Consider the following 26553-nt stretch of genomic DNA (forward strand, 5'->3'; position numbering starts at 1 on the left):
TCTTGTATGCATTACAGCATACCTGCACTCCCAGGGCCTTAGACTTGAATTGCTGGAAGTGGGGTCGTGGTGATGGTCGACGCAGATGACGCAGAGGGCGACGACCTAGCCATATGGGAAGTATCTCTAGATAAACAGCAAAGGCAAAATTGTGGTAGAGTGGGACCGGAACGACGCCGCCACCGTGGACGACGCCTCAAGGCGCCCATTTATTGACGTGTTGTTGACGCGTTTCGGAGTTCTAATATTCGCCTAAGTAGCACTAAACAGAGTAAATCCGCGACCTTACTTCAGACTCTGACCTAACTCTGACCGAGATTCGCCTTGAACTCGTCGCTGCTTTCTCATTCCCTCCTCACAGATGTCATCGAGCTCGACCTCCCCAGAGCAGAACTCAACGGAGATGCCGAAGCGGCCTATCTCCGACGTCCTCTCAGAGACGTTCCCGTCCTTCGACCATCACGCGAAGATCGTGAGCCCTTTCGACGAGGAGACGAAGAGAGATGCAGAGTTCGTCGAGAGTGAGTATATGCTGAACCATCTCGTCAGTCCCGCGAGCTGATGTATTACGTCGTCTTTCAGAGCTCAACACTATGCTCTTGGAGCTCATCATCGAGTTCCACGCATGGTCTGCAGCACGCCCGACGTTCGAGAGCGAAAGGACGGCCGACGCGCTGGAGAAGGAGGTCAAGGCGTTGGTAGAAGCTGAGAAAGAACAAGGCAGGTCTTCAGCGTCCTTGTCTACGTCCACCTCCTCTGCGTCCCAATCGCTCGTCGGTAGGGATGCCCCTTCGCTCGCTATATGCAGTCGCATATAGTCACTGTCAGCGTCCATACTGACTGTCTTCGCCTTTCTAGAGAAGACGCGGCAGCGTCTGCACGACTTCATCACCCGGATCAAGCTCGCTCTCGTTGCGCTTACTACGCTGGCTCCTTGAACTGTGGTATCTCTTCTTGGACTTGATTGCAAGGCTCTTTCGACTGCTGCGACTGCTGCTTGCTCGGACGACTCTTTCTGTGTTCTTGTTGCGCTTGTCGGAATGCTATGGAAGAAGACTCTTGCTCGGGGGGTATTCTTGCCTCTGAAGACGAAGGTATGTGAACTTCCTCGGTCTCATTCAGATCGTTCTCAGTTGACCTTCGCATAGCCTCCAGGTCGCGTGAATTTCAGAAATTCGCCAAGGAACGCTGCTGCATGACGGATCGAGTCATGAGTGCTACGCCCTGACGGTGATGGTGGATGTGGCGACTGCGACCTCGTCTGCTGGACGGCGATCTCTCGGAGCTCTGCATACTGCTGTTGGTCATTCTCACAATGTCAACTCGTCCGCCGACGGCCATGTATGCGTTGTGTGCGCAAGATTGTCCTCTATATTTCAATCCTCGTCTGTAGCCATGAACAGCATCATCTATCTCGACAGCAACTATCTCATCATGCGCCCGGCATCGGCACAGTGAAGCCCTTCGACACTCTCGTCGTGGAGTTCGACATGAAGCAGCATACGACGCCGTCTCCCCGCGGGTCTGCCGCTAACTTAGGATGATCGATATATCTGCGACCCATCACAGACGCGGAATAACTAGTATCCAATACCTGTATGTACAGCATCCAATGTGGCACGTTCGAATGATATTGCTACAAGTTATGGAAGCAAATACAATGCTCGAAACATTCAAATAGCAGTAACACTAAAGGCAAGATAAATGGCAGGGGGCAGACTCACAAAGCACGAATAAAGAACGAACTCATACGCTCGGGACCCGGCTGCTCCCGTCCGTGGTTGGCGGGTCGTTCATGTGCGGGAGCGACAGCGACCGCATCCGAACGTAAGTCTGCACCTTTGTCTGGAGCAGCTGAGCCCGCGCCGACAGCGTCCGCAGAGCCTGCTTGTTTTTGTCGTGCATCCTCGCGAGGCCCGACCGCACATGTTCAGGAACATGCTCATATATGCGCAGCACCAGCTGTCTCTGGCGCTCCCAGACGGACGTCTCGCCGCCCTCCCATCCGGTGTAGATCGTCCATCCGACGAGGAAGGCGACGGCGATCCAGGTCGCAGCGGTGGTGAAGACAGCGACCTTGTCGGAATTCTTGAAGCACTCGAAGGAGAAGGCGACGAGGAAGGTGACCATGCTAGAGTACGAGGTGGCTGCGCTCAGAGAGACGTTCGAGGATGAGAGATCATTGGAAAGTGGACGTACCCCCACATGAGCATCGCGTAGGGCAGACTGTAGATGATTGCAAGCGTCTCAAGCCCGAGCATCTTATGTTTGCGAGACCTCAAGAAAGCGTTCTACGTGAGGATGTCAACCAATGATGAAAGGACTACATAATACGACGATCAAAGCGTACTCACAGCGTCGTCCGCCGTTTCTTTTGCCTTAACGCGGTGCTGCCGTATGAGCAAGAGCCCGAGCAGGATGCTCCCGACACTGGTGATGATGGACAAGTAGCTGCTGATCTGGGCAGCCGTAATATCGTTCGGGCCGTTGTCGACGCTCGGGATCGCGAGGAACGCCACGTTCGCGTTGAGCAACACAGTTGCCTTCGGAGACCACCATGTCAGCTTTTCCGGCCGCCCCGTTGATAAGGGTGCTACGCACATATAGGACGAACTCCTGCCACTCGTTTTGAAGCTTGCCAATGAATGTACCCCATGGTACGACGGCGATGATACCGTCGATGAAGATCTTCTCAAGACCGCGCAGGTGTACGTCCGGGGCGTTCCAGAAGAGAGGAGCAAAAAGCCTGATAAGGAGCGTGCGGCGAGGTTTTGGACTGTTATATACGCTCTGGTCACGTCCGAGACGTGCGTGCGTCTGGCCGTAACAATTCAACCACCGCTGCCGTGCTGGAGGCATGGTTTTAGTCACGGTAAAGATTAGACACGACAATGCTTACTGAAGGTGGCCATCAACCGTGCTGATAAGCATGATGAGCGATGAAGGACGTGATAGAGTAAATCTACGAACTCACCAACAACTACCGTTGCATACACTGTCTTCTCAACCGCTGAGGGAACGTGAGTTGTTGGCGCCAGCTGCTACGAAGATAATCGAGCGCACATTTAGCGGACTTGGCCATAGCTAACATTCGATGAACTTCTTCGGCACGATAGGTGACGGTGGTCGTCATCGAAGTGGTCACATCTGAACCCTCGTATGAGATGGGAGTTTGGGGCAGCCAGTAGCTACCCAGCACTGACCTAGGTCTGCGAAGAGTAGCATGCCGCTCAGTTCCGTCCATACGTCTTCGGGTATCTCTCGGCCATGGGGGTATAGCTCGATATGGCCCCTACGTGAAATTCAAGACCCGAATACAAGCTCGACATGGATCGTGACATACCAATATCTCCCTTGAAGCTCATACTCTGCGGCAGAGATCAGCATAGACCTTACGGTATGGCGATAGACGTACTGATATCGTACGGGCAGTTCAACGCGTCGACTTCGTCCATAAACAGATCCGTGAGTGGGTCGTAGTCATCGACCCAGAACAACGTCCGCGAAGAGTGGTCGACGAAGTAGTAGATCCAATTGTACCCATTTTGAGAAATCTCCCGCCACTCGAGAAAGAGCACCAGGTCGTGGTCCGGAGGCAGTACGAGCCCTCGCTCGTATACCATCTCATCGATCTGTGCTGAGAACCGTTCGAGTATGCTCAGCAGTTTGGGATCGCGCACGTCGGTATCGGTATATATTCTCTGGGTTACTACCTGTCAGCGAGTTGTTCACTGCTTGATCGACGGGACCGGCATACCTTCAGTGGGTTGTGGAAATACAATCGACCTTCAGGATGTGTATATCCCACCCAGTCTGGCGGCATATTCTCTCTAAAGTGACCAAAATGAGCAGCTAGCGACGGTGGTATTTACTAGAACTCACAGCGGAAATTCAGTCGTAACGGCTGGAAGCTGCCACTCCGTCCGCCGAGGGGAGACGGTAGCATACGAGTCATAACGGGGTATCACAAGAATCGGCCATATATCTTCACGAGCTCCATGGGGCAGGGATATTGGAGGTATCGTCTCTGGGGTATGCTGGGCAACGTCTCCTACTGGGAGTGCCACCGATCGGCGGCTGTCCGTAGAGGGCGCGGTCACCGAGTTTGGCAGGGGTAGATCGATCACACTGCGCAGAGGTGTTTGAGAATGCGCTCTTGAACGCGAGCGCGACGTAGGACGCGAGGGCGGACGCGAGGCGATGCGCGATATCCCTCGGGCTGCGGCGCGAGGTGTAGGGCCTGCCTCCGGTCGGCCATGCAGGTGCCTCCCGCGCGATGTTCCCGGGTCAGTCGTGGACTGGATGCTGATGGAGATGTTGGAGATGGACGCCTTCGAGCCGTTGGAATGGGTATAGGAATATGGGTGCAGCATATCGGACGTGCTGTGAAGTGGAGACTGACCGGGTAAGAGCATGGACGCGGGGCGAGTTGGGATGTCCCCGGGCTGCAAGAACTGGCCGTGGGGGTGATCGAGGTGCAAATCGAGGGCGGACAGAGGTCTTCGACTCGCGCAAATAGTCGCGACCTGGACGTGCTCGCTCCTTGTCCCATTCCCCTGGATCGGTAGGTCCTCAGGCTGCTCCTCCTCCCCTGCGACGCATGGCTCACGCAGCTCGGGCGAGTCGCTCTCCTTGCCGCTTCGAGGCTCAGCGGTACTCCACGTACGCCTAGTGGTTGATTCGGATATGAGGTGAGTGTGCTCTGGCCTGCGCGGGGTGCCCTTCCTGCCGCGGTGCTGCTCTGACGCCTCTTCTGCAGGACCTCCACTTCGTGCAATCCGTCTACCGTTCTCCGCGCCTTTGCCCCCTCCCACAAGTCTTGACCATAGTATCCGCTTGAGGTATCGCCAAACCAGCAAAAGCCGCTTCAGAGGACCTTTCCAGTTTCTAAGAGACGCGAGAAGGACGAGGAGAGAACGTAAGTTGAATACAAGAGCCATAGTCGTACAGTCGTTTCAGGTCATGAAGAGAGCACTTATAGCGTCGAGAACATGGCAGAGAAAGCCTGGGCAGAGCAGAGGTTCGAGATTGAGGTTCACAGAGGGTGCCATGAGGCAAGTCATGGTATAAGAGCATCAGCGGCTCGCTCCGGTCGGCGCGGAGGTCAAGGTTGAGATCAATTGTGGCTATCATTGGACGAACTACTAGTACTCGATATCATATGCAACAACAAGGACTCAGAGGAAAACGAATGATGCTATCAGTTCTCGCGCAGGACGTTCAACCTCCACGACGAATGGAGGCGCGCGGTTGCCAGCTGTGAGGTTCATCTCGCGGAGGAGGCTTCCAGGGCGAAGACGGATCGGATCTCTGGTCGGGAACGGTTTGAGTCTGGGGCACGTCCGTCCGGGGCTGAGGGTCTTGCTGAGCTTCAGGCAAAGGCACCGTCCCCAGAGTGGCATTGGAATCCTCGTGTCTCGACTGCTGCTGAGAGGATGCCTTCACTTGACGGACGACTGACTGTTCTGCCGCAGCGATCTGCGCGGCCTCTTGCCTGTCGCGTTCTTCGATCATAGTGGCGTACATTTGTATCCGACGTTGACGCTCCAAGTCAGCTTGCAGTTCCTGGGGCACATGAGGTTGAAGCGAGGGAAGAAGACAAGCAAGGGCGCGTACCTCCAGGGTTGGGGGATGCGACCGGGTGTGCGTTAACCAGGAGGACCATTGTACTGCGTACAGCTTCAGAGATACAGCACATACGACGTTTGACAGAATACTCACCAGCTAGTCGACGATGGCCACCAACGTATTCGAGCATGTCAGCACCTGGCGCGTACTTTACCACGCGTTTGGTACGACGTGGGTCTACCGAGGACCGTCAGCCAGAGCCTTGGTCTTCGGAGAAGCAAACCAGATACGCACCATCTGACACGCTAGGGTACTCAAAGTATCGGTTCCCTGTGTCCAGGAAATCAAGTACGAGTGCGATTTAGGAATGTCATGTAGCGCGACATACCTTGCAGATCTCGACCCACAAAGCCCGTCTGCCCATACCATAAGCTCTCTCGCCAGCTCTGCTTCACATCTCACGTACTGGATTCCTGAACCTCCGGAAAATGCGAGCGAGAAAGGACATGTTCGTTGAAACGTTGACGTTGGGAAGCTGAGAGACTGGCGGACAGTAAGTATCTTGGTGAAGTCAGGTTGCAGGCAAAGTCGACGACTTTATTCATCAAGAAGGATTAAGGCCGTCATTGATAGGCTTGACTATCGGAGCTTCAACTGGTACTGACTTTGCCCTAGTCGGAGCGTCTAACAAACTCTAACGAACCGCGATACTCGCCTCCTCCACCCTGTGCCTCCAGACCTACACTCTTGACGCTACCCTGCGCTCGACCATCATACTCTGTCTGCTCGCAGAATACAGATATGGTTCTCGAGTACTTCCAAACCGCTCAACGAAGCACCAGTAGGCGCCTCAGTACCAGTGTTCCCTTCCGATGCCCACGACGGTGGTAGTTGAATACAGGGTGAATACGAGGTAGGTTTCCATGCCTGTACAGTATCAGACTGGACTCAAAGATTGCCCTCGAAAACCTCGGTACTTTTGAGAAGTGCCCTTGGACCAGTACAACAGGCACGTTCCCCCACTTGCTTCGCGCGACGGCTGACCGCTACTCCTAGTACTACCGTGATATATGACAGATTCTACAGCCGAGCGTTCTTTACGAACTACGGCCGCCTGTGTCACGAAAAGCACATCCCACGGACGGCTACCGGGCTCTTGCTCTTCAAAGTAGTCGCATTGCATCCCGATCTGGTAGTCATACTCATGATCGGAGGGAGCTCACGAGCTCGTTTTTGGGCTTCCCAGCGAGTGTACGTGTGTGAGTTGAGGGACATATCGATTCCGCCTCCATGCATGAGTGCAGTGACGCGTCCCTTCGGCGTGTTCCTGTGCTCTGCGCAGCAAATTGCGGCCTCTATCAGGGCAACAAACTAAGACATCATCGCTCTTAGTGCGGCTTTTGGGGAACTAAGGCTCTGAGTACGACCAAGCAGACCAACTCGTCTTCAGAGCTTTCTTCTCCGCGGCGGCGCCCCTTCACAGCATGTGCTCTACCACGATTGCCTTGGCCGCCGCAGGGCTGTCCTGTTAGATTACACTGCGGCGCATACGTCCGTACAGCTGATCAGTTCGAGGGAAAATCTGAGCTCCAGCCAAGAGTCCCAGACTTGAGCTTGGTACTGCGAGGTTTCTCAAGGTACGTCCTTCACTGAATTGTTTCCGAGTATGACGAGCACTTGCTGACCGTCTCGTCATACCGTAGCCGTCTGCAACGCATCGATGTCAGATACACATTTCTAGAGCCCCCCTCGCGCTACGCCACGTAGTCAGAGGCTGACACGACCCACATGGAGGACGTCATTGCAAAGCATCTCCGGAACGTTAACGACACTGGTTTCCACAACAGCGACTTCCTCTCCTCGGATTTTGCGCCGAGACGTCTGCGTCGGCATGCATTTATGATAGCACCGTAATGCCGTCGGCATGGAGCTGGAGTCGGCGCGAGCGAGGAGCGTCCTCGTTCGCAGAACGGGTGGATGGAGTGCGGCGGGCAGAGGAGAACGAAGAGCGGCGAGGTCCTCGCGCTTCCGCTATTATGAACCATCGCATGCATTCGGTCAAGGTGCGTACTCTTGATCCTTCACTGCTCTATGCCTGGTCCTCGATCACATTCATAGTGTCAGATATGCTCACCGGGCGCCCATTCGATGAGCATTGCTCACTGAATGTGGCTATCGGTCGGCTTTTGCGGTGGATGCTTCTAGAGGCGTTGAACTGCCGGTGACATGCGTTAAGTGGCAGGTCAGGGACTCCAGGTATTCTATCGCCAATGTCTGTAGTGAACGCTGTGGTAGACCCTGACCAGCGTCACGAGAGCGTTTGAGGTGGTAGAGGGACCGTTAACGGCTGCTTAGTCCACCTTCGTATCATTCCCTGTCATTGATGCTGCGAAGGTGGCATAATCCTGTGGTCATTGCACGGATGCCAATGGCACCGTGGTTGTAGTTCTGGAGATGATGAGCTTGGCTTATCTAGCCGACCTATCATCTTTGTTGACCAGCCATTGGCATGCTTGAGGATGCATAATTTCCCCCCGAGGCGCCATGCCGTGCACTGTGCAATCCCTTCTGCGCTCTTCACGCTGTCCTAGCCCTCGCCGACCGCACGCGTTCTTCGGAAATCAGAAGAACAATGTGCTATATGGAAGACACATAGGGACCAGCTAAACTTGTCAGCGTCCTCGCATTGGCTTCGTACCCCTTCTTCTCTACGCAGCATTGCTGGGGCCGGCGAGAGGATGCTCTTTTAGAATACTGCAGATGAGGCTTCTTTGTTGCGGCCGGCTCCTCGCTGCTGCAGAGAAGCCATTTGGGACCTTACGGACGCGCATACAAGGGATCTGCCAGTCGCTCAAGAAACCTACAATAGGAGAAGAAACCCGCACAAAGCACCTGAGATGGCGATTAACTCAGGATAAGACTGGGATGCCAATCTTTCAGCCATTGGCCAAGAAGGCCCATGCACAGCTTCTTTGGTGCCCAGAGTGTTCCAAGACTAACCTATGAATTTCAGTACGTCCTGATCAGGGTAACTGTATCCTAAAGCCAAACTATCGGATTGAGGCCCGAGGTAACTCAAGTTCATATCCGCTTTTTCGCATTCTTCGTTTACCACCATAATACAGGCCCATCCTCCGATGATGGCGTATGAGATCTTTCAGAGTTCACCGCGAAAATATGCGTAGCCGCGAAGCTCCGAACTCATGCATTGAGCGGCGAACTCGCCGAAGCACATACGAAGCAGTGAGTATAGCTCCGCCCTGCGGTACTTTGCATATGCTGACGCGGTGACTCGGTCGGCAATTTTTGGCTGTACGGCGCTCCGATACCCATAAATCAATGAGATCGAGACTTCATCCTTACACGATTATCGGACCACCATTGACGCAGCTTATGGGGGCACGCTGACTCTCTCGGCTCTAGGATCCTGCTTCCGAGCTGCGGCGGGCAACTGACCGACTTTCGCTCTGTAATGCCCGCCGCAGTACCGCTATTACTCACTTTGGCAGCGGCAACTTGAAGGCGGTCCAACTGAATTACTATCACGCGAGCGCACGAACCTGCAGCAGGCAATCCGTCGGGTATGTCCGGACAAAGCAGGCCCGGAGGCCCGAAGATCCAGCTGGGCTGTGCGCAAATTGCTCGAATGGGCCATGCTCGTGGAGCTTTGGTACGAGAGCCCACATTCGCGAGCGGTTGGATGCTGTGTTCTTTCAAGAAAACTGTTTTGAGGGTGAACACATCTCGCAATATTTTCCGTAGCGTAATGGGCGCAGGCTGATCGTACCCTAATACCACAGCAGTTCGCGAAGAAACACTCTCCTCTGTTCTTCCCCGCCCTACGTGGAATACGTCGAAGCGTAGAAGACTTGTGGTCCGACTGCACTTGAATTCTATCAAGGTTCCTGCGTATTCGCTATCCAACTATCGGCTCATGCCAGTCTGGGACAACTCGCATGAAGTCGCGTGGAGGTGCACGTGGATGGCCCTGCACAGTTCAGGTAGCGATGTCTGTGCATCTGTATCGACTATTGGACAACCCGAGGGAGGTTGAAGGTGCGCTCTTTATTTCAGTTCCCTCTTTTCTTTCCTCCCTCCCCATTCATCCTAAGGCTTCCCCTTGGCCCCAAGACTTCCGAGAGCGTCTCCGAGTGTCTACGGGTCGGCACTTGTGGTTCTACACACTCGTGTCAATCCAACCGCCGATTCCACGCACTTTCCACGTCTACACGGCTTCCAATGAGAGACCCTATCAGACGACATTGCCTTGGTGCGCCTGGACGATGCGGCCGAGTACCGTGCGGTCAGGTGCGCCTTGGAAATTTGAAGTCGAACCTCAAAGGCGCTCCTATATGACTCACCTACTGTTTAACCCCTTGACACAGATCGTGATGGACACGTGCTCCGTGTACCACAGCGCTCTGCCATCGGCGTGTCGTCGCGAATAATAGAAGTCGTCTGTCGAGACTCGACCGCTGGTTGGTCGGACGAGCTGCGAGGCCTCCTGGTCGTCGACGCTATAGGACAGCGTGGGGCAACTGGTCACTGGCATAGCACACCTGACTTGCGGGCGTGTTATGTCGGTCTCAAGGGCTATCCATAGGTCTGAGAGAATTAAAGAAGACCACCGCCCGGTGCTGAGAACACATGGGGGTAATACTCATCCCCAACGGCGTTCTCTGTATTTTGGGTCCCTCTTCTTCCCTTCTCCACCTCTCCAACACCGCGTTTCGACGTGTGTGGTTGGCGTCTTGCTTCCGTAGGCGATACTCTTCATGTCCGCCCTTGGCGCGGTTTATCGCCGTGTCAATGCATGCGAGACAGGGCGAGAAGGAGCTAGTCTACAGGTATAGTCTACGAGGAAGGCTTTGGGCTTTACAAGGCAGTCTATTAGGTTCAGACGCTCGCGAACCCAGGCACATCGGGGTTGTAAGTGACTGTGGCTAAGCTGTAGTGTTGCGGGTGCTCTCTCTCTCGGGTCTCTTAATAGACTAGCATTGAAGAGAGAAGTCAACCGAGCTTTGAGCGCTATTTGTGTTCTAGCTCCATGGCATGGAGTGTCAGTCAGTAGTGACGGGCGTGTGGATATCCGATCTGCTAGTGAAGAGATGGGGCGATAGGACCCTACTCTCCCATTAGAACACTCACAGCAATGCTCTTCGAGCCGAACTTACACCGCGTGTACACGGTTCTGAACGACAGAGCGGCGTGAGCATAATCCGTAATATGAGAACTCCAGAATCTACGTGCTGTGTGCGTGAAGGTGCATGGTCATGGTTCCTTACTGTATGGGAGTGGCGGTGTGGCTCCGAACGAGATTCTGAAGAGCAAGCAGTACGGCCGGTATGTTCACCTTGTCTCCGGGGAATACGGCGTGTACAAACCGCCATGGTCGCACATACTAGTCCGCAGACGCCGTTGTCTCATTTCCGGCGAGACAGGAACGACATTCTGTTCAGTACGACGTCGGCGCGCCTCAAGGCGGTGGAAGCGCCAACGCTTCCCTGCCATGGTCGCCGAGCGCCCGATGTACTTATAAGTTACAGTTCGCCCATGCATCGGATGTCCGTAAAGTTCGGCTATTCATGGTATACCCGGCGAAGGAGCCCACGAAGATACAAGTGACACGGCGCAGGACGTTCGATGACAGTATGGCAGATGAATATTATGGCAGTAGATACCGCCCGGGCCTTCCCCCGGGTTCGCCGTATCCAGCGACTGATGTCGACGAAGGCATAGACCGGATGCACTGACGAGAAAGGTCAGGGCCGCACCTGGATTCTGCCGCGAGCGGTGGAGCCCGGTCGCCGAGCTGAGCTTCTGTCGTATTAGCATTGGGGCTTCTGGCGAGCCTCGAGGCTCATCCTGCTGCTACTGTCCGGACATTACTGTGCAAGATACGAGTATTCCGGCGCACTCGAACTCATGCTACTGCTACACAGGGCCCAAAGTTGAGTATATAGTTAGAGTACATATCGAGATATTCGTACAGCAAGATCATCACCCCGCACATCACCGACGACTTTAATTCATTGTGGTCCTCATCCCCACAGGACAAATTCTTTGCGCAGGGACCCTTGAGCTTCACCTCAAAGCATTGGAGAGTCTCGCACGGGTACCTCCAGCCTCGCAACCGGTTGTGGATTTGCTCCCACAATGGGGGGTCCACACTAGGAGCCACGAAGCCAGCGATTCCAGCGAATGGGCGAAGAGCAGCTAATCCTACCCAGCAGTTGTCCTGCCATATCGAAGGAGATCGCGGCGCGCGGATGTGTCTGGAGCTGGGCCATATCACTGATCCCAGTGCGAGGACGACACACGAGCTAACCGATGAGGCAGAGATAGATGGGGATGAGACTCATAGCGGGGCGGCGGCCACAGAAGACGACTGGAACAGGCCGCAGGAGATCAGACCACGATTGAGTGCACGCCGCTCGTGACGACTTGCCAGGTAAGAGATAGTTGGGAGGTAGAGACATGCAGCAACTTTTAGCAAGGATGATCGATTGTCGCCTATCCGATTCCGTAGCGTAGTACTGCGCTCCAGAGATATAGTTTCGTAGATTCGAGCATGCGGTATGTATCCAGCTCCTGCACCTAGATCGTAGCACGTAGCACCTGGCCTTGACGTTTCTTGTTTCAGAGTCACCGGGGACGGGTGCTGCCCTTCTTGCCACCGCCGGCGAGGGTTTGAGTCGTCTTTCCTCGCGGGACGAAGTCTTCATCGTCGCTATTGATGGGTGCAGGGTGTTTGTGAGATACGATGCATAAGTAAGGAGCTTTACGATTGCGAGAGGCCTTGAGGAGGGGTCGTGGTACAAGCTCACCTCGTAGGCGAGACAGGCGCAGTCCTAAAAGTGACAAGGGCAGGGAGACAAGTACGTCAGCTGACATGGTACGTGCGTGCGCCACTAGACGGCGGCCTGAAACAACGTAATTGGAACGAGAGAAGGGAGAGGGAGGGAAGGAATGATGGCCAATGTCGTATGTCTGTAGCTCTGCCAGGGATCGAAGTCGATAGGTGGACCGAGATAAATCGAGACGATGGATGGTACTAGGAAAGCTGGGACAGTGTACTCACTCGGATATGGGTCTCGCGGGAGGTTCTACTTGTGGGCGGCTTGGGGGTTCTGCGGTCGGCGGCGCACCTGCACTGTCTTCGGGGACGGGCTTGTCCGGGGCATCATGCTGTTCCGGTGCAGGGGAGGCGTCGCTGGTGATGGCAGTTCTGTTAGCTAGCTGCATCCTCGGCACGTGCAATGGCCCGTGCAACTTTTGACGGTTTCCGTACCTCCGATTGAGCTCTGACTCTGCGGAATGATCCTTCGTGGGACCATCGTGATCTTCGGGTGTCGACATGGCAGCTGAGAGTGCTCGCGATGGAATGCTTAAGGGCCTTCGTCGTCGTGGTCTACGGTTAGAAGCCGCTATCAAACGCCAGATGGGTCGGGAAAGTAAGGTTGAGAACGAACATGGTTATCTCACCATCGTGGACACTCTCGCCCCGGTCCTCCGTACGGTACGGCCACCAGCCCACCTGCCGATGCGGGCGTCTATCGGTGTAGCAGGCGCTTGGGGGACGCCGAGAGCTGGAGAGCTCTACAGGTCTTTACTTACTTCCTCCCACCACGGGCCCAATGTCTGGCTCTCAAGGATCTGCATAGATTAACTTTCCCACTACCAGGAACCCATATTCGAGTCTGGTTCCGACCATTGGAATCGGGCGAGGTACGTATATACCGCGGTCCGCTGCTGTGCGCACAGCCTTAGGAGCTGGCGCACCGCCCGGGGGAAGCACTGACCTGCCACATGTCATTGCCCCCCGCTTTCTGGAAAAATAAGGATATACAGAGGTAGCATTGGGCACGGCCGGGGCGGAGCATCGAGAATGTCACGTTCCCACGTCGCTTTGAGGCTCGTGTTACACTGCGTTTCCAAGCAGGACCAATAAAAGGGCCGGCCAGTCCATCCCGACGCTGCACCATCCTCTTCCCCCACGACTTCTCCTCTGGTCTGGAACATGCAATCCAAGCTCGAACACTCCCTGCCTCCCGTTCCGGAGTTCCTCTTTCCAACCATTCCCTCCTGGACGGACCGCTACAAGCCCAAGGAGCAGTACGTGATGCTCCACGTTTCTGCGACATCCACACCGCTCACCGAGCCACTGTTGCAGACGTGCGAAGCTCGCCCCATGGATTGTTCGTTCCGGGATCTCTCAGTCGCAGTGAGCAGATTCGTCTTCATGGATGTACATGGTGGCGTTTGCTCACCTGTCCTCCAGACCACAATATCTGCCACCGACCTGGGCGTCCTACGTTCAGCCCGAGGGCCAACTCTATTTCGCCTCCAATGCCGCTCCGCGTACCGTCACAGAAGGTGACTTCTACGATGCGGTGAAGCAAGAGAAGTTCATGAAAATTGCCCAGTTGGTATGCAAGGTCGCCGAGGCAAGGAACATCGTGCTTCCGGAAACCTCGGAGCTCTATCTCGAGCTTTCCGGGTCGATGGACCGCTGTTTCTACTACTTCGCAGACCACGCCACCCAGACCTTGTTTTGGCTCAGCGATAGGAATAGCGAAGACCTCGGTTTCGGCGACGTTGCTTCGGAATCTCAATCTGGTGAGTATTGTAATTTGATATATTGAACACACGCAGCGCTGACGTAGACCCCGCGCCCCATAGCATACGTCCTTGAGGAACAATACTGGCTGCATGTGGAGCAGTTCCCGTCCCATCGAACGCACGACCTCTCCTTGAGGCTTGATGAGCTCATCCCCGTCTTCCAGCATGGCGAATGCGATCAGAGAACATCGGAATCGTCCACGTTCCCTTACACAGCGAAGCAATGCAAGGAATTCCTCCGCCTCCTTTACTACGCCAGGGAAAACCCACACTCGTCCTTCAACGTGTGCTATGTGGCGCGGCTATGGGGACAAATGTGTCAGTGCCTTTCTCTTAGTGACGCTCCGCGCATCCCTTCCATACGCATCCGATCTGCGTACGCGAGCATGAGCTGACCGCATTCTTGCAGCCCGCCACCGCCACCGGACCTTGTATGGCCAGCAGTTGGCGAGGCTCGATCGCACGGTCAGCGTCGTCGATAAGCCAGAGAAGAAAAGAGGTCGTGTCTTCACAGCAACCTCCCACCTGCTGTTGGGAGTGCCAGGGCGATACGCCGCTGATCTAGACAAGAGATTTGTCGACGACCTTGTGTGTAGCTATGTGTGGCAAGACTTCCTCACGAAAGCTCACCATGAATGGAGGCAATCTCTCAACTTCGTATGTCCTTCACTTCCCCGCACACAGTCCCTGAGTTCTAACGGCGCATTCTTCGATAACAGTCGTTCGCGTTGTCAATGTGAGTTCAGCCCTGTCAGCTTCTATGTCTCATTGACTGATCCAACCTGCCAACCAGCTTCAATGCCATCCTTCTCCTCGTTCCAGAGACGTCGGGACCCCTCGCGATTGCGTCTCTCCTATGCTGCGCGGTCGTCGTCGTCTCTTCCCTCGCCCTCCAGGCGCGTCCCTCCCACCAGACCAGCCCCGCGCCCTCGGCCGAAGAAGCTGTACGTCCACTTCGTCCATTTCCCCCTGCCTTACTGACATCGCGTTCCCATCGCCACAGGGTTCCTACCTGTACACTTCGTCCGAGGACCTCCACGTCTCCCACTCCCTGGCCTTGGCGCTCCCCCGCGCGTTCTTCCTCTGGGCGACCGCGCTCACCGTCGCACAGGCCATCGTGTGGCTCGAGCGCACAATCAGCGAACACGTCCCGCTCGAGCGCGAGGTCAGCATGTGCGTATTCGCCGCGCTCGCGCTCTGCATCATCATTGCGGCGTGCATCCCCTGGCGCCGCTGGGGCGCTGCTGTGTCTGGGGCGATCCGCCGGCCGTACCGCTGGTTGCGGCGACAGCAGCGCTCCGCCGATGTGGACGAGTCTTTGCCTTTCATCTGCGAGAAGGTTTAGAACTCTCGAGCGCGAGTCGAGCTGTGCAGTGTCCATACAGATCCCCAATCCACCAAACACGAAATACGAAGTACGAAGTATACAAGAATACGTTATTTCTGCGTCATGCGCAGTGGTAGTATCCGTTCCCCGTTGTTGTGTAAGAGTATATCCACCACGTTCACGTTCACGATACTTGGCATGTTCTGGACGTCACGATCGGATGAACTTGTTGAATGACGAATGCTGACATTCACGACGATCAGACCACAGACGAACTCACAATTACATTTACTCTTCTTTCCTCCTGTTCACTACGGCTTTCTGCGGGCTCATCGGGATACCCTAGCGCGTATGTACATATTGTATATCGATAGCATCCCCCATCGTTACTAGTACCCCCATGTATTTGCTACTGCATGCATAGAGGCTCGCCCGTTCCTACCTGTTTGAAGTCGTGTACTTAGATTATACCCCACAACTTCAGAAAAATACACATTCCTTACCTCAAATTCTTCGTTCTCCTGCTGTCAGGGCCGTCATGCTGAAGAAGGCCGAAATCCCCGAGCCGAGTGAGGACGTAGGACGTGAGCAATGAGTGATGGGTACTTGGACTTTGACCTCGGTAATGCAGGGCTTTATACCTCGCCGACGAACGTCGGAGGCTATGGATAGCCACCGGGTGCGATATCTGCCTCACGCTGTAGGGAGTAGGATATTTGTCTTAGGCTGTAGGGAGTAGCGAGGGTTGCGTGGTTGTATCCGCAGATAGAACCGAAGCGCGTTCGAGCTCCATCACAAATCACAATGACGACGCTGTGTGTTCGGTGGATATCCGGATATCCAGATGGACCAGATACATGCGCCAATGCGTCATCTGAGGGACCGCTCTGGCGTCAACGTTTCAACTTGTGTACTCGAGTACTTGCCACTGCAACCACCTGCCAGTATCGTGTCCACCTTCCTGACCACACAGAGTCCCACTCGACCTTGGATTGTGTCCATCCTCGGTCAACCACCCCGCATACGCTCTCCAAGGTCCGAGGCAGAAGCACTCGCAGAAGCACCCTGACACATCCGCCCCACGAAAATTGACCGACATGTGCCCGAGAAGGTTCTGCCAGCGCGAATGTTAACTTTGCCGGGGCATAGTAGTACTCTAATGGCGATGCGCAAATGACTTCCTTCCCCGAATAAAGCGATCAGCTCACGGTGCCCGATCGCCAAAAACGCGTAGTTGTCCGCACGCTCGTCGGCTGTAGAGTCCGCGACTGTCAATGGTCAACAGTCAATGTCGCCCGGATAAACTTGCAGTGAGCACCCAAACAGCGAGGTGGCGGTCGAGGGCAGGGGCATAGCCTCGTGGTGGACCGTGGCGGCCCACGGGCCACGGGCCGCAGACGAGGATCCGTACAGGTATTCGCGAAAATGCCGGGTGCGTAGGGTGCATGTCTGCCATGGTTTAATGGCATGAATGGAATAGTCGCTATCGCACGACAGGGGACTTGGAGGGCCTGGCCATTGACAGAGTCGCGAGCGCCGATGTGGTGCATCGCGGACTGGTATGTGGTCGATGTTCGGTACCGCACTAGGTCCTGAGCGTGTATTGTGGAAAGCTGAAGAAGCAAGAGGGGTACCATGACACACCGCGCTGTACCTTGTTACAGTGCGGGTCCAAATGATATGGTTGTGTGCTTCAACAAGGATACAGCCCCGGTGTATTTGCGCCCTCGTTGATCGACAGCGACAAGATTCATACGTCGGCAGCAAGTTCCTGTGGAGGATGCCGATTACTATGGCGATATTTAGACTAGTCGTTCTTACGTCGCTTGAAATACAGTATTCGAGGCATCAGTCCCTTCGCCACTGAGTGGAGATGCGGATGTAACGAACTTGGGTTCAATCGACTTGACCACCTCCCCAAACAAGTACAGTAAGTGGGACGCGGCGAGAGGAAGTCACGGAGGCTCGATATGACTGAGCACAAGTGGGGTATTTGAGATATCTTATTCGTAGGGCACGGCTGTTCACCATTGGGGAGTCGCAGCATGCATATCAGTGTTAGAGGTTAATTCGCGAGATTGGGAAAGCAGGACACAGGACTGGTATGCCTCAGCTGTCCCTGTCTGGAGACGTTAAGCCGCAACGAATGATATCACGAATGAGACTCGCTACTCACTATGTATTGAGCACCGGTCACGCTCATGATGTGCCGGTGCTATTGAGTGAGGCGCGCTCGGGATAGCGAGTCGTGTCCTCACTTAGTTCCTTCTACCTGAGGTCGTTCAGCCTAGGTGTTGGTGATCCCGTGTTAGGAGTAATTCAGACTCGGGTCTCGGAGGAGCACTGAAAAGAAGACATGGTACTGGGGAGGGGCAACCGCGCTGAAAGAAATGTACCGCTTATGTAATTCTGAGATTGTTAGCCGGGTCTTCGGTTAGCTTAGATTTCGGGTAGCTTGTTAAACGCCAACCAAGCGCCGTGGGGGTCATGGTCGTACATCCTGAAGGGCATCCTGCCGCAAGTGCTTCTCCCAGGTATCCAAATGACCTCTTGAGTTTGTGCAGGAACTAATTGGAGTAAGACATAACGAAATATACACTTTCAAGTCTTAATTTTGAAGTTAAACACGGATAATGGCTCCCAGCGCCAGTGAAGCGCCCCAGCCAAAACCCATCCGCCTGTATCCTCCCTTCCGCCCGAAGGAATTGCCCAATACTTGAAATTCATGTCAATGACTGTAGGATGTAATTGCTCCCACCAAGGCTTTGCAGAAATCCCCTGTTTTCATTTCTGTAGAGCTGCACTTCGAAGAGGAGCTATGTCTGTAATCAAGAATTTCGAAATTCTGGCTCGGAGAATCAAATTGTATGATGTCTCAGACACGATCTACGAATTTTCAGGACTATCGTTCGGGCAGGTCAGGAATGAGAGCTTCAGCAATGTCCGACCAGCCTTTCAGCCACCTTTGATCTAAGCGAGCCCTCGAATTGACAGCAGCCTGGCATAACCGTGGATAACCGTCGGCTCTTCATTATTCTCACGTACGCGCGCTTCAGATTTCTCCCCTATGGTTGCCCCTCCCCAATGGTACGGAGTCAAGGTGGTCATTTACAATTACTATAATTCAAGTTGACCTACGGAGATGATACACTTAATCATAAAGTAGGTAGTCAGTAACAGACAGCTTATGGAGATAAATCGTGTGAACTAACTTGAATTACGTGACGGGACACGTCGCGCAGCTGCGAGGCAAGACGCGCTCGCCACGCGTAACTCTCCCGCCGACGTTCACCATGGTCGGCGCGCATGTCCTATTCCTATGTTCTCTACTCGTCGCAGGCGTGCAGGCTTCGGTCCTGACTCTTCAGTCCCCGCGCCTCACCATCTCCGCGTCGGACGCGACTCAGCTTCGCTCAGAACCGTGAGTTATGCCCGCCACGGCCTGCGTCTGCGCGTATATTCATACCTTGCTTTCAACGTCCAAAGACTCTCCTTGACACACAAGCCTACGCCGCCGCCGACGCTGGGATCCACAGATGTGCTCAAGTTGACGTTCCAGGTCGTGGATGAGGAGGGTAAGGGTGTGCAGCCGCACCAGACATTCCTTCGGTTCTATGACCCCGTCTCGGGTGAGGAGGGCGTGCAGCCCGTAAAGGTCACCGCGGGCGGAAAGGCGAAGTTCGACCTGGTGCGTTCTCATTCTACCTCCACGCGCAACACAACATGAACCTCCTACGCCAATACAGAACATGGCGCGCCCACCGGCATCCCTTCCACCCACGACCGAGAACCCACTCAAGGTCTCTCTCTACATTGGGTCCTTCGTGCACGATCCTGTGCAATACGAGCTCTTCGACTTGGTTGTTCCTCCCTCGCAACCGCCAGCGCAGCACCCGGACGAGGCCTTCTTCCACGTCCGCCCAGAGATCGTCCATACCTTCCGCCCCGAGCAGAAGGTTCCGCCCAAGTTCATCTCCGCCGTCTTCACCCTCTTCCTCGCTGCTCCATGGGTCGTCCTCCTCGGCCTGGTGAGTTTTGATATGCTGTTCTGCGCGCGGTCTCAACGCTCTATCGTGGCATACGCTAACCCTCGTGCGTTGCAGTGGGCACACATCCGCCCGCAAGTCCCCCACCTCTTCTCGCCCAGCATCCTGCCCTTCATCGCGACCCTCGGCACGTTTGAGGCGCTCCTCGTGTGGTATTGGGTAGACCTTTACCTGGGGCAGGTCCTGCTGTACGGTGCTATTCTTAGCATCCCGACTGCGCTTACCGGCAAGCGTGCGCTGGCCGCGGTGGGCGACTGGCGTCTCGGCAAAAGCTCAAAGTAGCATGCGCGTGTGTGGTTCAGACCAGAGTAATCTATCGTTATTGAAGTCTCACGCTTGGCCGAGTGAGTGGATATGAGGACGCTGCAGGTACGTTTGCTGCCTTGGTCGGCGCGACGACATCTGCCTGCTCATGGCGCAATTCAAGTTCGGCATGATACATTCGATCATGGCCGTTTTTGTCCTTCAATCTCAAGTCCCATAGATACGTTAACAATACATGCACAAGATCGCAACTCTCAAGTGGGCGGCAGCTTCGGCGCGAAGCTGACTTCAGGGAGCGGGCCGGAGGTTGTCTTGAACGAGCCGTTCGCGCCGCGCAGCTTGCCGCTACCATATGACGGCTTCTCCGCCGGCGCGATGAACGGATGCGCCTCCGTGTTGAACACATCTGCGAGCACAAAGTCAAAAACCCATCAGCACTCCGCCTCCATGCACCAAAGGTCCATAAGATGAGGGGGCAACTCACATTTGTCCAAACTGATGTGGTTCGGGTCGTCGAACGTGAGGTACAGATACTTGAGCACCTCGGCAAACCAGAAACTCTCCATGTCGTCGATGAAGTCCGAGTCCGTCGCGTCGACGTCGTCAATGGGCGCGTACGCGACGGTGGGCGTCTTGAGGAAGGACTGGATGCTCTGCACGGCGGAGGCGGCGCGGTTGAAGTACTTGACGTCGCCGGTGAGGCGGTACGCGTAGAAGTTGGACTCGAGCACCTCAGGCCGCATGTAGTAGTACGAGGTCGTGATGTAGAACCCGTGCTTGTTGTAGAAGGCGATGTCGCCCGCGCTCGGCGTCGAGCCGGAGTAGTTGCCGTCCTTGGAGATGTAGGCGAAGGCTTCGGGGCCGATGCCGGTGCTGTGGGTGCGCGAGTGGGTCAGTATGAGGTGACGGGGACGGAGAATTTGGGGAAAGAAATAGGAGGGGAGGGGAAGGGGAAGAAGACGTACGCGGTGCTGGCGTAGGTGTTCCAGCAGCCTTCGTTCAGGTCGAGCCCGAGCTGGACGATGGTGTTATTGTTCAACATCCTTCCGCCCATGATCCAGTTCCCGGCCATGAAGCATGCGAGGTGGGACCCAACATGGCGGATGGTGCCACTGTCATCGAGGTCCGCGAGGTATGTCCAGTTGCCGACCGTCGATGTCTACGAGCGCAGTCCCAGCGAGCCATCAGTATAGAGCACTCTCGGAACTGCGGAGAGGAACTGTGAGGGACTCACCCTGAGAAGTGTGTGGATGGACGAGTCGACGGCGGTCGCCCACGTGTCGGCGAAGAGGTTGTCGTCGGTGTTAGTAAGGCGGGCGTACTTGATCAGGTATTCGAGGTAGCTGTCTGATCCACCGCCCCACGTCTGTCGTTTCCCAGCAGGAGTCAGCATTTCTAGCTTCTAAGCTTCCCTTCGCCGAATTTCGAAGTGCGGCGTCAAGGCAACCAGCGACGAGGACTTACCACGTACGCGCCGACAGGCTTCCCGGTCGACGGGTCGATGCCCTGTGCGGGGAAGCCAGGAATGGGGGCCGGCTGTGTGTGATGCAGTGAGCGATGAATTCTCGCAGAGTCGTCGCAGGAGCTTACGTTGGTTGCGAGGAGCCTCACAGAATCCTCCGCGAGGGCGCGGTAGGTGTCGTTCTTGGTGTACTCACTGTCGCACGGACGTAAGCCGTCGTATCCCCGATCCGCGGACGGCGGCAACTTACGCAAGGCGGGACCATTCCAAGGTGAGCTGAGCGGCGAGGAAGAAAAGATAGGAAGATCAGAACTGTAGTCGGTAGGGTGGCACCGTGGGCGTGCGGTACTCACAGTGCCGGCTTCCGCGATGTTGGACTGCAGAGAAAGTGAGACGATAATCAGAACGGGAAGCAAATCTGTACGTACAGTCTGGATGGTCGGAGTGCTGGTGTTGATGTTCACTTGACCGTATGGGATGACGTTTCCCTGATGAAGCTGGTCAGACCGTGTATTCGTACACCACGATGTGGATCCGCATACCTTGGACCACGCGGCACTAAGCTTGTTCGCCAGGGTTTCCGCCTGGGTGATCAGTTCGGGGTATTTCTGTCCACTGAGCTCGTATGCGCTCAGCATGCCCGCGAGGTAACGAATAGTCGTCTCGAAGACGCTGGGAACGGACGGGCTATCAGTGTGCCTTGTATTCATTCGGTTCAGACTTCGATTTACCTGGCAGTGTCCGTGGTGTGAGACTCCGTGAAGTCGACGTGAGTGGTGAAGTTCACCGCCTCCTGGAAGATATCCTATCGTTGCTCCATGAGCCTGGGTTATGCTTTGTGCAGACGATCCGGGAAAAATCATACCTGCTCGCCCATGATGAACTGAAGGGGATGATGTCAGAAGTACCTCATCTACAAAGCCGGGAGGAGACCTACAATCGTGGATAGCGCGTCGACAACGGATGCACCCCAGCCGTTACGCCCGTCCGTCCAGCTCTCCGAGATGGGAGTGAGGTCGTCATGCGGGAACGCAAACTGCCTATTCAGAAGCAATTCCCATGAGACACAGCACATGCCCAGCACGAGGAGAGACCTACTTGTACGCATTCCAGCTGGTCAGGAAGATGTTCTTCACATCCTGCCTGTGCTTCGCCGCACTCGATGGCAGGAAAATGGACGGGTTCTGAATGCGTGCGCCGAGCGCGCTAGACGCGCACGCGAGCGCAACAACACATGTGCGGAGCGACACCATCACGGCCCTCGACCAACTTCAGGTGAGGCGGGAGATTGCACGCGGGGGAAGGGAAGGGGCGCGACGAGGCAACCCCGGCCACGCGTGGAGCGCGGCTTTATATCCGGCGGGGGACGAATTGCAGATCTAAGGCCATGCAGGTCACTAGGGCTTCACTTCCAGGACCCGGGGGCAGGCTCTTGGCCCCAGACGCATGCGCTGTCGGCGCGAGCTGACAACCTCCGACCGCGTCGCTTCGCTCGGGACGCCGTGGCGGGGCGGGGGTGCCTGGCCACTCGCCCAGTGACCTCACCCGCCAGTAATTTTGGCATTGGGAGGGGTCAGGATGGGTCAGAAAGCAGCCGCGGAAGGACGGGGGCCATACGCTCGCCCACCTGAGGCCCTGATAGCACGCGAGCGCAGATGACGACGTTCTGATGAGCGAACGCTACATCCCCAGGGAGCATCAATCTGAGCCGTGCCAGCACTCGACAATGCGCTCGGACGGACGTTGTTTTGGGAGCCACCGTGGCCGACGGGACGTTGCCTCCGCGCTACGTCCGAAGTGCGTTAACGTATTTGAATCCCTCCCCCGACCTGGTACCTCGGTGAATCGCCGGAGGTGCACTTGTATGGCAAGACTTGGGCACTCACCTGAGGCTCCCTGGGGCTCCGTGCAGCGAGAAGGCCGAGTCGTCCACGCGCGCGCACTCCGGCGGCAGCGACGAAGTCTGATGCGGCCGCGTCGACGGCTGGCCCCATGATACCGGGAGCGCATGATGGAAGACAGAGAAGCAGCGTCGCGAGCATGCAAGTGACTTCGGATAGTGAGTGTATCATAGCATCGAGACTTCATCGAAGATGTATACATAGTAGGGATCTATCTGAAAGCAGCACAATGACATTACGACAACTCACATCTAGCGCTCGGGGGTGAGAGTTGGACCTAGATAGCACGTCGGCCGAGCAGCGTGTATGACTGACGAGCATGAGAGTTACACTTGGATAGATACAAGCACGGGAGAGATGGAGGAGATGCGGGAGCTTGAGTTTGGGAACATGGAGCACGGTGTTAACGGGGATGTGACGTTATGCAAGATCGTCGATGGTGCTAGCGGCCTTCTGGCGGTAGAAGTCCTCGTCCGCTAGCAACGAGATAAGATGCCTGAAATGCCGGCGGTAAGTCAGCGTAAACGTCATAGCATATTAGGGCACTGGTTGCTGAATGCGTACTTCTCTTTCGTATGGGAAATGAGCCCATTGAAGGTCATGAGCCGAGGCGTATGCGGGGGGGTAGAGGAATGTGGCTTGGCGCAATGCCGACAAACGAACACCTTCATGTTCCGCTCCGGGGTGGTCTTCGGAGTTACCGTGATGAGCCTCTCGGTCAGGCCATACTCGATCGGTGGGTCAACAGAGGCGTTCGCCAGGGTGAAGCTGCAGTCCACATGGCGTTTGCAGTGTCGACCCTGGTGCTAAAGTGAATGGGAGAGTCGACGGAAAGGAAGAAGCAGACGTACCACGCTCCGAACGTTCATGATGCACGAGCACGATTGGCACTGCACGCGATCTCCGAGCTCGTCCGCGATCCGGATCGAATCCACGTCTTCTGGGGTCGTCCCGCACAGCGCGAGGACCTGCGAGATCGCATCTACAGCCTGCACGCCAGAATTCAGGGGGTCGGTGAAATGACTCGGTTAGCCAACATGCTGTGCGCCCGGGAAAAGCAACAGAGAGAGAAAACGATTAGAGACGTACCCGCTGGTCTGGCACGAACCGATCTGCACTCCACTTCTCTTTATTCCTCCTCTTCTTCGGCAAGTGTCCGCAGACATGCTCGCACGCCTGCGCAAAGTCCATCCCACCGTCCTCCGGGGCCTTCTTGTTCCCCAGGGCGGTATCGCACCGCCTGCAGCGAAACCGCGCCGTGAGGCGGTCGACGGGGTGCAGCTTCCTCCTGCTCAGGTTCTTCCACCCGGGGAAGCCAAGCACGGCGGCGAGCCCCGCCCGCGCGGCCTCGCGCCACTGCTCGAGGTTCTCCGCGAGCACTGAGGCGACGAACGGGTGCTGGAGCGTGTGATGCACCGCGCTCGGGTGTCCAGCCTCGTAAATCTTGACGACGGAGAGCTTGCGGAACTCTTGCAGGTTTGGAAGGACAGGGGCGGGGAGCACGCGAGTGTGCATGCCGTCCCACTCGCTTCGGACTTCCTTCATGCGGTCTTGCTGTGCTTGTACCTTCTCGCGGCGCGCCCTGGACTCCTTTTGTGCTGCGATCTCAACCCCCAAGCGGTCTCGAATTGCGTCGATGTCTGAAAGACGTCAGTAACGAGCTGATGGAGATGCGGACGACGCACCCTCTTCGGTCACGGCTTCGAGGGAGCGATTTCGAGTGTGGTGGAGGATGCTGTAAGAGGGCGTTTGGAGGAGGTCACGTATTTTCCAGTCGTTCGCCTGGGCAAGTGCGGAAGCTCTGAGTCGGCGTATAAGTACAGGAGAAATCGAGCCTTCCACAGGGGGAATACCCACGTCTCTTGGTTCTGTCGTAAGATTTCCTTACGCCGAGTTTCGTAGGTGGTGCTCCATGTGATGAGCCTCTTGCACAGCTGTATAGAGGTGCAACAATTATATCTTCGTCCTTTGGCACAAAGGAGGAAGACGTACGTCCATCTTCGCTGGCATGGCATCCGCTAAAGCTTTTTTCTCCTTCACGTAGGCGGCGACAGCCTCTTCACCGAGGTGGCGAGCCTTGTTGTACTCGTCGACGGCCTGCTCCCAGTCGTCCTTCCGGACCCGTGGCATGGTGTGAAAGGGAAATGCTACAAGCACGAGGTTCATGGTGAGACGTTCGGTCAGCTGCAGAGGATGTCTGAGACGTACGATTCCGACGATCCATTTGCGGGAGCCAGTGGATGAACTCGGGATACTTGACTTTGTCCACTGTGGATACGTCACGGAGCATTGTGGTCCTGCAAACACTCCGTCAGTCGATGTTTGAAGAGTAGATGAGCGCTGAGGAGAGCGTACTTCCAGGATTGCAGGCATTTTGGCTGGTAGAAACGTCAGTGTGAGTATCCTGTGGCGTGCCATGCCGAGTGGCTCACCTTGTCGCAAATTCTTGCTCTCAGAGAGAACGAATGGTACATTTCCTTCGTCTTCTTCTTGCAAACCTGTTATCACTGTCAGTTCCCGTCATTCACTCACACAAAAGCAGGCATACCTCGCAGAACTTGCTGTCGAACAAAAACGCAGCATACGACGCCTCGGTGAAGTCAGGGGTCGGGTCCGGGATAGGTTCTGGCTCGAACCGCGCTCGCGCCCGGCGCCAGATGAAGTCCATAGCAGTGTTGTTCACGAGCACTGTGAAGAAGTGTTTGCTCGTGCGCGCGACAGCGAGAATGTCGCGTGGCGATGGGACGTGAGACAGGACTTCCGCCACAAGCTCTAGAGGCAGGACGGTCAACCGGCCCTTCGGCAGCATCAAGTGGCACTCCGGCGGCATCTGACTTGGTGCATCGGCTACGGCCTCGTCCCGTTCCTCCTCTCTGGGCGAGAGGGACCGAGATCGTCTGGGACGTTTGGCATCGGGCTGCATTCTGTCCTGCTGCTGTGACTTCTTTTCCTCTTCACTTTTGGAGAAGCACCTATGCTTTGTGCTATGATATTCCCGAGGGTGCTCAAACTTCTCGCAACCGGCGAGTGCCAGTCAGGGGTTGCTGTTGCAGCTTCAAGAAAAAAAAAAAAAAGGGTAGATGCGACGACCGTAGCACACCCCTATGTATGGTAGCTGAAAATCGATAAGGAGAAGTCATTTCATGTGGATGATCGATACGCAGCAATATGTGCTTACGCTGTACCTAGGGACGATGCCAGTGAGGAGGAGGAAGAGGACAAGACGACAGGGCCTCTACCGCAGCTAGGAAGCTGATAAAACTCCGATATTGACGATAAGAGAATGGAACACAGCCACACTAGTAATTGATTCACACCGATAAGTGAGCGCTAACTCCGCTCAAAGACCGCTCGTACGGTCTA

The 26553-nt window shown here is 55.5% G+C and overlaps 10 protein-coding genes across 10 annotated transcripts; 5 read left to right on the forward strand and 5 right to left on the reverse strand.

Moving 5' to 3' along the window:
• The first annotated feature begins 306 nt into the window (after window positions 1-306).
• L226DRAFT_47340 (uncharacterized protein) lies at window positions 307-1059 on the forward strand. The gene is made up of 3 exons (XM_067676519.1): window positions 307-521; window positions 583-720; window positions 859-1059. The coding sequence occupies exons 1-3, from the start codon at window positions 362-364 to the stop codon at window positions 936-938; spliced, it is 378 nt and encodes a 125-aa protein (XP_067536104.1). The 5' UTR covers window positions 307-361; the 3' UTR covers window positions 939-1059.
• A 687-nt stretch (window positions 1060-1746) lies between these two features.
• On the reverse strand, window positions 1747-4415 carry L226DRAFT_545397 (uncharacterized protein; the record flags this gene model as incomplete). The annotated part of the gene is made up of 11 exons (XM_067682340.1): window positions 1747-2131; window positions 2200-2291; window positions 2355-2543; window positions 2602-2849; window positions 2975-3010; window positions 3064-3147; window positions 3204-3292; window positions 3344-3368; window positions 3416-3701; window positions 3758-3830; window positions 3883-4415. 11 exons carry the CDS (start codon window positions 4413-4415, stop codon window positions 1747-1749), a joined length of 2040 nt encoding a protein of 679 aa, XP_067536105.1.
• A 697-nt stretch (window positions 4416-5112) lies between these two features.
• L226DRAFT_534446 (uncharacterized protein) lies at window positions 5113-6158 on the reverse strand. Its single transcript, XM_067680671.1, has 6 exons — window positions 6035-6158; window positions 5957-5984; window positions 5863-5898; window positions 5722-5805; window positions 5617-5669; window positions 5113-5565 (listed from the first exon to the last, which is right to left on the reverse strand). The coding sequence occupies exons 1-6, from the start codon at window positions 6074-6076 to the stop codon at window positions 5221-5223; spliced, it is 588 nt and encodes a 195-aa protein (XP_067536106.1). The 5' UTR covers window positions 6077-6158; the 3' UTR covers window positions 5113-5220.
• Window positions 6159-9437: 3279 nt separating this feature from the next.
• On the forward strand, window positions 9438-10483 carry L226DRAFT_47636 (uncharacterized protein). The gene is made up of 2 exons (XM_067676706.1): window positions 9438-9876; window positions 9954-10483. The coding sequence occupies exons 1-2, from the start codon at window positions 9525-9527 to the stop codon at window positions 10169-10171; spliced, it is 570 nt and encodes a 189-aa protein (XP_067536107.1). The 5' UTR covers window positions 9438-9524; the 3' UTR covers window positions 10172-10483.
• Window positions 10117-10655, forward strand: L226DRAFT_47383 (uncharacterized protein). Its single transcript, XM_067676543.1, has one exon. It carries the CDS (start codon window positions 10216-10218, stop codon window positions 10513-10515), a length of 300 nt encoding a protein of 99 aa, XP_067536108.1. The 5' UTR covers window positions 10117-10215; the 3' UTR covers window positions 10516-10655.
• A 1357-nt stretch (window positions 10656-12012) lies between these two features.
• Window positions 12013-13033, reverse strand: L226DRAFT_534451 (uncharacterized protein). Its single transcript, XM_067680672.1, has 4 exons — window positions 12860-13033; window positions 12650-12781; window positions 12396-12419; window positions 12013-12298 (listed from the first exon to the last, which is right to left on the reverse strand). The coding sequence occupies exons 1-4, from the start codon at window positions 12925-12927 to the stop codon at window positions 12214-12216; spliced, it is 309 nt and encodes a 102-aa protein (XP_067536109.1). The 5' UTR covers window positions 12928-13033; the 3' UTR covers window positions 12013-12213.
• A 501-nt stretch (window positions 13034-13534) lies between these two features.
• L226DRAFT_534452 (uncharacterized protein) lies at window positions 13535-15952 on the forward strand. The gene is made up of 8 exons (XM_067680673.1): window positions 13535-13683; window positions 13742-13792; window positions 13850-14187; window positions 14251-14508; window positions 14600-14847; window positions 14910-14926; window positions 14984-15134; window positions 15194-15952. Exons 1-8 carry the CDS (start codon window positions 13589-13591, stop codon window positions 15533-15535), a joined length of 1500 nt encoding a protein of 499 aa, XP_067536110.1. The 5' UTR covers window positions 13535-13588; the 3' UTR covers window positions 15536-15952.
• A 2831-nt stretch (window positions 15953-18783) lies between these two features.
• Window positions 18784-20076, forward strand: L226DRAFT_534453 (oligosaccharyl transferase delta subunit). The gene is made up of 5 exons (XM_067680674.1): window positions 18784-18938; window positions 19004-19205; window positions 19264-19545; window positions 19621-19932; window positions 19991-20076. Exons 1-4 carry the CDS (start codon window positions 18811-18813, stop codon window positions 19843-19845), a joined length of 837 nt encoding a protein of 278 aa, XP_067536111.1. The 5' UTR covers window positions 18784-18810; the 3' UTR covers window positions 19846-19932; window positions 19991-20076.
• Window positions 19955-22542, reverse strand: L226DRAFT_580214 (glycoside hydrolase family 47 protein; the record flags this gene model as incomplete). Its single annotated transcript, XM_067685538.1, has 14 exons — window positions 19955-20233; window positions 20312-20700; window positions 20793-20986; window positions 21062-21193; window positions 21292-21363; window positions 21418-21484; window positions 21540-21565; window positions 21643-21666; window positions 21718-21777; window positions 21832-21976; window positions 22021-22094; window positions 22155-22172; window positions 22227-22329; window positions 22388-22542. 14 exons carry the CDS (start codon window positions 22540-22542, stop codon window positions 20082-20084), a joined length of 1611 nt encoding a protein of 536 aa, XP_067536112.1. The 3' UTR covers window positions 19955-20081.
• A 959-nt stretch (window positions 22543-23501) lies between these two features.
• On the reverse strand, window positions 23502-26391 carry L226DRAFT_47759 (uncharacterized protein). The gene is made up of 12 exons (XM_067676758.1): window positions 26369-26391; window positions 25739-26305; window positions 25623-25688; window positions 25546-25568; window positions 25399-25487; window positions 25183-25337; window positions 25048-25124; window positions 24876-24991; window positions 24280-24830; window positions 24042-24188; window positions 23755-23990; window positions 23502-23686 (listed from the first exon to the last, which is right to left on the reverse strand). The coding sequence occupies exons 2-12, from the start codon at window positions 26111-26113 to the stop codon at window positions 23611-23613; spliced, it is 1911 nt and encodes a 636-aa protein (XP_067536113.1). The 5' UTR covers window positions 26114-26305; window positions 26369-26391; the 3' UTR covers window positions 23502-23610.
• Between the last annotated feature and the right edge of the window lie 162 nt (window positions 26392-26553).

Source organism: Lentinus tigrinus, assembly GCF_003813185.1.
Source record: "Lentinus tigrinus ALCF2SS1-7 unplaced genomic scaffold L226scaffold_10, whole genome shotgun sequence".
NCBI lineage: Eukaryota > Fungi > Basidiomycota > Agaricomycetes > Polyporales > Polyporaceae > Lentinus > Lentinus tigrinus.

What these genes read in the sequence shown, in the direction of transcription:
- L226DRAFT_534453 (XM_067680674.1), top strand. Translation starts at nt 18,811, where the DNA reads ATGGTCGGCGCGCATGTCCTATTCCTATGTTCTCTACTCGTCGCAGGC. An exon ending in ACTCAGCTTCGCTCAGAACC is followed by an intron (nt 18,939 to 19,003) that starts GTGAGTTATGCC and finishes CAACGTCCAAAG; the next exon opens with ACTCTCCTTGACACACAAGC. An exon ending in GAAAGGCGAAGTTCGACCTG is followed by an intron (nt 19,206 to 19,263) that starts GTGCGTTCTCAT and finishes ACGCCAATACAG; the next exon opens with AACATGGCGCGCCCACCGGC.
- L226DRAFT_47340 (XM_067676519.1), top strand. Translation starts at nt 362, where the DNA reads ATGTCATCGAGCTCGACCTCCCCAGAGCAGAACTCAACGGAGATGCCG. An exon ending in AGATGCAGAGTTCGTCGAGA is followed by an intron (nt 522 to 582) that starts GTGAGTATATGC and finishes GTCGTCTTTCAG; the next exon opens with AGCTCAACACTATGCTCTTG. An exon ending in AGAAGCTGAGAAAGAACAAG is followed by an intron (nt 721 to 858) that starts GCAGGTCTTCAG and finishes TCGCCTTTCTAG; the next exon opens with AGAAGACGCGGCAGCGTCTG.
- L226DRAFT_534451 (XM_067680672.1), bottom strand. Translation starts at nt 12,927, where the DNA reads ATGTCGACACCCGAAGATCACGATGGTCCCACGAAGGATCATTCCGCA. An exon ending in GAGTCAGAGCTCAATCGGAG is followed by an intron (nt 12,782 to 12,859) that starts GTACGGAAACCG and finishes TGCCATCACCAG; the next exon opens with CGACGCCTCCCCTGCACCGG. An exon ending in GCGCCTGTCTCGCCTACGAG is followed by an intron (nt 12,299 to 12,395) that starts GTGAGCTTGTAC and finishes ACCCATCAATAG; the next exon opens with CGACGATGAAGACTTCGTCC.
- L226DRAFT_534446 (XM_067680671.1), bottom strand. Translation starts at nt 6,076, where the DNA reads ATGTCCTTTCTCGCTCGCATTTTCCGGAGGTTCAGGAATCCA. An exon ending in TGTGGGTCGAGATCTGCAAG is followed by an intron (nt 5,899 to 5,956) that starts GTATGTCGCGCT and finishes TCCTGGACACAG; the next exon opens with GGAACCGATACTTTGAGTAC. An exon ending in GTACCCTAGCGTGTCAGATG is followed by an intron (nt 5,806 to 5,862) that starts GTGCGTATCTGG and finishes GGTCCTCGGTAG; the next exon opens with ACCCACGTCGTACCAAACGC.
- L226DRAFT_47636 (XM_067676706.1), top strand. Translation starts at nt 9,525, where the DNA reads ATGAAGTCGCGTGGAGGTGCACGTGGATGGCCCTGCACAGTTCAGGTA. An exon ending in GCCGAGTACCGTGCGGTCAG is followed by an intron (nt 9,877 to 9,953) that starts GTGCGCCTTGGA and finishes CCCTTGACACAG; the next exon opens with ATCGTGATGGACACGTGCTC.
- L226DRAFT_534452 (XM_067680673.1), top strand. Translation starts at nt 13,589, where the DNA reads ATGCAATCCAAGCTCGAACACTCCCTGCCTCCCGTTCCGGAGTTCCTC. An exon ending in TGCTTCGGAATCTCAATCTG is followed by an intron (nt 14,188 to 14,250) that starts GTGAGTATTGTA and finishes CGCGCCCCATAG; the next exon opens with CATACGTCCTTGAGGAACAA. An exon ending in GCGGCTATGGGGACAAATGT is followed by an intron (nt 14,509 to 14,599) that starts GTCAGTGCCTTT and finishes GCATTCTTGCAG; the next exon opens with CCCGCCACCGCCACCGGACC.
- L226DRAFT_47759 (XM_067676758.1), bottom strand. Translation starts at nt 26,113, where the DNA reads ATGCAGCCCGATGCCAAACGTCCCAGACGATCTCGGTCCCTCTCGCCC. An exon ending in TTACGACAGAACCAAGAGAC is followed by an intron (nt 24,992 to 25,047) that starts GTGGGTATTCCC and finishes ACGCCGACTCAG; the next exon opens with AGCTTCCGCACTTGCCCAGG. An exon ending in ATTTCCCATACGAAAGAGAA is followed by an intron (nt 23,687 to 23,754) that starts GTACGCATTCAG and finishes CCGGCATTTCAG; the next exon opens with GCATCTTATCTCGTTGCTAG.
- L226DRAFT_47383 (XM_067676543.1), top strand. Translation starts at nt 10,216, where the DNA reads ATGGGGGTAATACTCATCCCCAACGGCGTTCTCTGTATTTTGGGTCCC.